The 7,396-nt window shown below is 39.0% G+C and overlaps 1 protein-coding gene across 1 annotated transcript; it reads left to right on the top strand.

Annotated features, from left to right (window-relative positions):
• The first annotated feature begins 208 nt into the window (after positions 1-208).
• Positions 209-6,974, top strand: LOC127661084 (zinc finger protein 501-like). Its single transcript, XM_052151645.1, has 2 exons — positions 209-363; positions 4,598-6,974. Exon 2 carries the CDS (start codon positions 4,730-4,732, stop codon positions 6,311-6,313), a length of 1,584 nt encoding a protein of 527 aa, XP_052007605.1. The 5' UTR covers positions 209-363; positions 4,598-4,729; the 3' UTR covers positions 6,314-6,974.
• Positions 6,975-7,396: the final 422 nt, after the last annotated feature.

Below are 7,396 nucleotides of genomic sequence, written 5' to 3'. Positions count from 1 at the left end.
TGTAATTAAATAATTATAACAGAATTTGTTCTTGGAATGCATTTTTATTTCGTCATAAAACGGCTACTTTTGAATGTCTGTCTAGAGAAACATGTTTTTTTTTTGCCATCGGATGGTGTAGTTCCCGTATCTACCAGCAGGTGCTAACAGGGACCTGCTAACCAGCCAATTCCTGACACCGTTGGCGCCAGATGATCCGTGGCGCCATTCTGCGGCGAATAGAGGAAGGGCGCGAGTGAGGAGTGAGAGTGTGTACCCGCAACTAGGCAGTGCAGATACAAGAGAACGAAGATCTACAGGCCGCGGACTACGCCGAGACATCTAGCAGGGCATTTCACTAAACATCCATCAAAGGGCAAAGAGGTCGGGAATTTTTAAGAAAATTGCTTGTGTATATATAAACGTGCGTCCAGTTTTTGAGATTATCCTTGCTAATCAATTTAGCTGGCTAACTAGCCTGCTATATTTGTCACAGTGTTCTTTCATACCTAATGTTACACGATAAGTAGCGCACGTTTTATTTAGTGCTTGTTTTAGAAGTTTAACGGCAGACAGGACGTACGCACGCGCTGCGCTTATCAGGCGCAATATTTGTGGCCTCTTGAAGCTCAGTTGTGTTTTGTAGCAATGGCGGTGTTCCGCTAGCGAGGCATCTTAGCAGGACGACAGGCCATGTTTGTTTCACGCAGCTAGAAATAGGCTAAGACGATAGCATGATAAGCGCAGCTTATAGCAATGCTGCGTCGGTGCTAAATTAAGCGACTGCTTCCCGAATTACGCACATCAACAAAATACGTTAAATACATTGTGGTTTAACGTTTATTTCGACGCCACAAAAGCGAATCACGTTACTTGTTATATAAGAAGGGACCGCCTTTCCCGGGCTTTTGCGAACAACGTCCATCTATGCTTAGCGATTTTAAGTAGCCATGATCTTATGCTGTTGGCCTATGTTCGGAGTAATTTTGGGGGGTAACCGCGATGTTTAAGCCGCTAGTATTGAAATGGATGAATGTACAGGGTGACCCATATTATTTGTATTTGTTCACGTCGTGTATAGTCTTGGTGCGTATTAAATGCCTCTTGAGGGGCGGAAGCTAGTCGCGGCGGCCATTTTACAGCTAGTTAGCTGTTCCAACGCGCACAAGATGCCCACAGTCAAAGACGTGTGTTGTCGAAGTTGCCCTGGCATCCTCTACGTGGCTGTAGGCCACTTGAACGTTTGTGATAGTCAGAAATGTGAAGTAATGTTAGGAATTATAGGCAGACTGTCAGTTGACAGTGAAATATTTTATGAACTAGCTAAACTGCTAGTTAGCCTGACAGTTAGCTGATAATGCATGCTCAAGGAAGCTAACTAGCAGCTATTTAGCCAGCTAACCTAGCCAACATTGACAGGTCAGCTGTGTGTATGAGAAAGTTGTAAACACAGGTGTCATTTCATTATATCTGTTGGATATTGAAATAGGCGAGTGTTGGTTTACGTTGTTCTTTTGACCACTAAGGTCTAAGTTTAATCACAACGAATACGTGAACTTTACACCTATAATGCACACATCCTGATAAGTTAGACAAATATAAACTGTCCATAGGCTACTCTTAGCCAATATTAGCTAGACATTTTTGCTAACTAGCTTTGGACTTGTTTCAAGATCAATCTACATTTTCGAGTTATTTTTGCATGCTCTGGTGTTTACAGCTCAGTCCCTGTTTAGTCCTTCTACATACACCTCTTTTTACCATAAAAGCATATTGTATATTAGATTTGTTTGTGCAGTAGCCTAACTGGTTTGCTTTTCTCATAACTTAAAATAGGTTTTAACTTCTTGGCCAAACATTTAACTTGCCTATTGCCCATTTTGTTAAAGTGCCATGTTTCTTTGTTACATGTATTATTAGTAATGCATAGGGATGTCTTGATACTATTTTATGGAGAACGAGTACTGATACTTCTTTTTCAGTACTCGCCGATACCTGTTTTATTGTTTTGCAATTTAGCAGTTTTCAAAACTAATATATATAAACCAAGAGAGCTGACCTGCTGACTTTATTGGTTTCAGCAACTGTAACTCAAAATTAAAACCATGATATAATGTTCATCTAACATTAAGCATTTTTTTTTTTACAAATTTAAGGTGAAGATTATTTTTCATGAACAGAAGTACATCTGCATGTGAACAATACGAATTCCACATTCAACCGTTTAATTCAATTTTATTGTTAAAGGGTGTCTAAAAATGAATTTAATTAAACTAATCAAATGATAAGAGAACCATTACCAGCAATTTTCAACATTACATTGAATTATATTTATCATATGAATTGCTTTTATACAGATCCTTCAAAATACAACATTTAAGTTATTTTTGTCAAATAAAGATGAGAGGTATTGCTTAAATATAACAAAATTATTAAATATTACATTGAGTATTGCATAACCATATAGTAGTGATATATTTCTGTTGTCCATTTAAATGGAGCTTTTATTTGGTAAAGATTTAATTTTAACGCGTACCCGGAAGAGCTGACTATCACTGCCTGGCAGTGTGATTTTAAACTGCAAATGCTGCGATTTAATCAAATAAACATGCATGGGCAAATGCAGACTTTCCACCTTTCTAGGGAAACGAATGTGGGTGGGACTTCTGCTGGAAGTCGCTCTATAGCATTACCTAGCTCTGGCTGCAATCATTTTAGATCCTGTTTACATCTACTTATAAGATGCGTTTTGGATGATCATATCGCAAATGGTCAGTGCTAAATATAGTTGTAAACGGGTTGCAAAGTGTTTTGTGATTGTATCACAAAAACGCATACAGAGGTAGTCAAAAACCACATCGGATTTGATGTTTAAAACGCCATCCTGCAGCGTCCCGGACGGCAGCAAAGTACCACCTCTCACCTGTCAATCACCCGTCTAAAAAAAGTTTAAACCTACTTGCAGAGTTAAAAGGAAATAACCATCCAATCGGAAATATTGAAAAAGCAATTACATAAGCATGATAACTTCATGGCTCTTCCCAAGTGTGTCTGTCAGATTGGAACATGCAGGGTGACAAGATGACATGCACACATCTGAAGCTGAACTAACACAGGTACTCCAATGAAACAACCGATGATTTTGCTTGAAATGTTGTGTTTGTGCTTAGATTAAATCTCAACTGCATCTGGGAGAAACAACACACCGGTTTTGTTTGTGCTTTCTGACTTTTTTGCAGTTTATTATCGTTCAGTAACACTGATATAGTGATTGACATGTCATCACAAAATCAGACACGCTTTCTAAATCCCAACACCACACCGACAAATGCCGCAACAACAGCTGTGTTAACGACAATGGATGTAACACCCATATTTCTTGCTAAGCATTGCGGCACGTAGGAAAAAGGTAGATATATTTAATTGAACAGCAGCCTTTGCTGTTTGAAGGGTAAAAAGTAATGCTTGTTTCCGGCTTCACAGATCCGGAAAAGCTGATGATCGCTATGTGACAATATGATTTTAAACCTCAAATGCAGCGATTTAATTAACTAAATGTGTACATATGCATGTAAACATGCAAACAATTTATTTATTTAATGAAATTGCAGCCTTTGCTGGTTAATAATCACACTAGGACAGATCATAGATTTAATTTGTGCACTGAATGAATGACCTTCCTATGCCTGATGGTATCGGTTTTTGGTAGTGGAGCCTTTTTATGAGTACGTGAGACCAGTATCAGACCATATTCCGATATCGGTATCGGGACGTCCCTAGTAATGCATTCAGTGTTGCAATTATTTACTTTCTACAGGGCTCCAGACTAAATGACTAAGAAGCCATTGGCTCCTAAATTGAAACATTAAGGTGCAAAATGGCTGTTTTTAGATGTCATATCACAGAATTGTTCAATTTAGATAGAAAGCAGAAGAAAAGGAACACAGTTGATAACCCATTAATCTGATGTGTATTAAACAGTATAAAGTAGAGAAGATAAGTTTGCATTCCCTTTTGTCTCATTAATGTTCACACCCCTTTCATAATTTATACAAATAAGAGATAAATATATATATATATATATATATATATATTTTTTTAATACTGTTCTTCACAATCTACATTACAGATAATTATATAAAGTATAGTATGCATATAGTAGTTTGTTGTCTTTTCCTTTTTTCTCCCCAATTTGGAATTCCCAATGCGCTCTTAAGTCCTTGTGGACGATTCTCAGATGCCTCCACGTTTGAGTCCGTCAATCCGCGCATCTTATCACGTGGCTTGTTGAGCATGTTACCACAGAGACTTAATTAGTGTGTGTGTGTGTGTATATATATATATATATATATATATATATATATACATACACACACACAGTATATAAATTGTTTCACAATATATGTAGAGGACTGCATTTGTTTCTGATATCTATATCTATATATATATATATATATATATATATATTTTTTTTTTGCAGGCTATACAGGTTTCTTTTAATGTTTCTCAAACATGATAAATTAACAAGCATCAAGTAAAAAGGTAATTCTGTACTGTCAGATAAAGCATCTAATTTTCATTATTTAAATTGAGTTAAAGGTTTGTTCTCTCCCAACAGGCAGGACTGATCCTGACTCGGCCTGAGACATAAAACCATTCAATTTTCTTTTCGAGGGCGCGGGGCTCGTTGAGCAACGCGTCGTTTCACTTAAACGGAAAGACGGAAGTTGTAAGGCTGGAGTGCGTCCTGATGGCAGAGTCAGAGACTGACTGTGACACACCAGGTCTCGATACATTGGGATCTGAGTGTGTCATAGCCCATACGCAAGTTGGTGACTTGCATTATGGAGCAGAGACTGAGATTATGACTCAAGAGGACAAAAGGCTTGACCTGGAAGCGATTCATGGTGACTTAGGGGCTGTGACATGTGTGGATATTGTAACCGAGACGGACCATGACTACATAAAATCTGAAATTCACCATGATCATCATCAGTACTTCAGCAGTGCAGAAATAAAAACAGAGCATTTGCTCGGCGAGGTGCTGTTGAAGACTGAGATCGGTGGTGGAGAGCATATTGTGAAGGTGGAGTCTGACCACGGAGGAGAGCTTACAGTGGAGTCAGAAAATGGTGTCATTATACATGAGGCCCATGGCCTGCAATGCAGTGAGTGTGGGGAAATTTTTGGCAGTATGACTGATCTCCATGACCATTTTGAAATCCATAGAGCCACTCACCCCTACATTTGTGTCCATTGTGGTGAGAGCTTTGCTATTGAGGCCAGCCTGCGAAGTCACATGAGGATTCACATGAAAGAGAAAAGTTACACCACTGGCCTTGAGATGGTTGGCAAAGGAGTCATTGATGCATTCAACTTGAAACCTCACCAGTTGATGCACTCTCCTGAAAAGCCACACAGATGTTCAGAGTGTGGTAAAAGCTTTGCAGCTGCCATTACTCTTCGAGAGCACATGAAAATGCATTCTGACGACAAACCCTACAAATGCACACAATGCAGAAAAAGTTTTGTGCGCAGACGCCATCTAAAGAAACATCAAGAGCTGCATGCCCGTGACAAGCCGTTTACCTGCCCACAGTGTGGTAAAGGCTTTGCCACGGCTTCCAATCTAAAACAGCACCAGAAAACCCATACTGGTGAGAAGCCACACAGGTGTACGCAGTGTGGGAAGTGTTTCGCAGCTGCAACCACATTGAGAGAACATCAGAGAATTCACTCTGGAGAGAAGCCCTACAAGTGTAACCAGTGTAGGAAGAGCTTTGTTAGGAAACGCCATCTCAAGAAGCACCAGCTAGTCCATCAGGGTGGAAAGCCGTACCGGTGCTCTCAATGCGACAAGGGATTTAATCATTCCTCTTCTTTGTCAAGACACCACAAGGTTCACCTGGAGGCAAAGATGTATGCCCAGGGTGATAAGGATTTCCCGTTTGATACACCAATGAAGAGGGGAATGCATACAGGTGAAAAACCATACAGCTGCAACCATTGTGAGAAGAGCTTCAATCACTCGTCATCACTATCCAGACATCAGAGAACTCATTCTGATGGAAAGTCCTATACTTGTGCACACTGTGGGAAGAGGTTCAATCATCCATCGTCTCTTGCAAGACACCAACGGGTTCATTTGGAGGAGAAGCCCTCTTATAGTGCAATTGCAACAGGAAAGGGATTCCCCCACACTACCATCTTGAAACAGACAATCCTTGAAAGTGAGAAACCCTATAGGTGCTCTCAGTGTGGAAAAGGTTTCAATCATTCTTCTTCACTATCTAGGCATCACAGAATTCATATTAGTAAGAATGAATATCAGTAAGGTTTTTGTCCTCCCACAAGTGGTTCATCCCACCCTTGATTCAGGCCAGCTTAGTAATGGATTCAAGAAAAGTCGCTGTGAACCTGATCTGAAGGAACTCCTTATTTTAAAAACAAGTACTTCATCTTTTCAAGAGCAATTAATTTCATTATGGTATGATTGACTTTGAGTTCATAACTCCCTGTTTAATGTGCTAATACAGTTTAACGTGATACTTCATGTTCCTCAATGACAATTGTATGATTAAAACTAGATGAAAGTTATTGATATTCCTTCATTACTGACTTGTGGCAGTCATATTAAGCTTCTGGCTTTAGGAAGCTTTTGTAAGTTAATGGTAAAGACTGGCACAATTTTGAGCTGAGTATTTGGTATTGTCAGTTTTGAATGGCAGACAATTAAGCAAATATGTCTACTTGATTAGTCACTCCCTTAGTCTGTATCATTACCCACCTGTATCTATATCATTAATGGGCTGAGAAGCTGATATCATGTGTAAATATGTGTTGATTTTCTGTTATATAGATATGTATAGGTAAGTAGTGTGCTTTTCTGAAAATGTTGATGTACGATACTGTTAGTCTTATCCATCTCGTATAGGTCAAATGAGGTGGTGTTTTCTGGGGATGTCACTAGTTTGGAATGAGCTGTCTTGAGAAAGTTAAGGCTATATTAATAACTGTAAATCTTTATGATTTAAAATTACTGAATATGCAACCTAAAATAGCATCACTTCTACTAACTTGACTAACTCCCAGCAGTTGACTAATGAGAGCTAAGCAAATATGGGGATCACTTGATTTACCATTGAGTCAAGTGCAAAGCAATTTAACATTTGCAACCCAATTTATTAACCATTTTGTGCAATCAGCCAAGTGTGTTCATTTAGGGTAGACTTAACAAAATCAACTGGAATTAACATTGTTCTAATGTGTTGATGCTGTTTGGCTTTATTTAGAAATGACAGTTTGTGTTTATTTTTACACATCTTAAGTATTCCCCAAAATCTCTTCAGTGCTTCTCACTGATACTTCTCTCTGTTACCAATGGCTGATTGCACATTTGCGACAGGTCGCTCGGCCA

The sequence above is a fragment of the Xyrauchen texanus genome, chromosome 20 (genome assembly GCF_025860055.1).
Source record: "Xyrauchen texanus isolate HMW12.3.18 chromosome 20, RBS_HiC_50CHRs, whole genome shotgun sequence".
Lineage (NCBI taxonomy): Eukaryota > Metazoa > Chordata > Actinopteri > Cypriniformes > Catostomidae > Xyrauchen > Xyrauchen texanus.
Note: the sequence above shows the minus strand (reverse complement) of the source record. Positions and strands in the feature narration are given on the sequence as shown.

Coding starts and splice junctions, on each gene's coding strand:
- LOC127661084 (XM_052151645.1), top strand. CDS start 4,730: ATGGCAGAGTCAGAGACTGACTGTGACACACCAGGTCTCGATACATTG.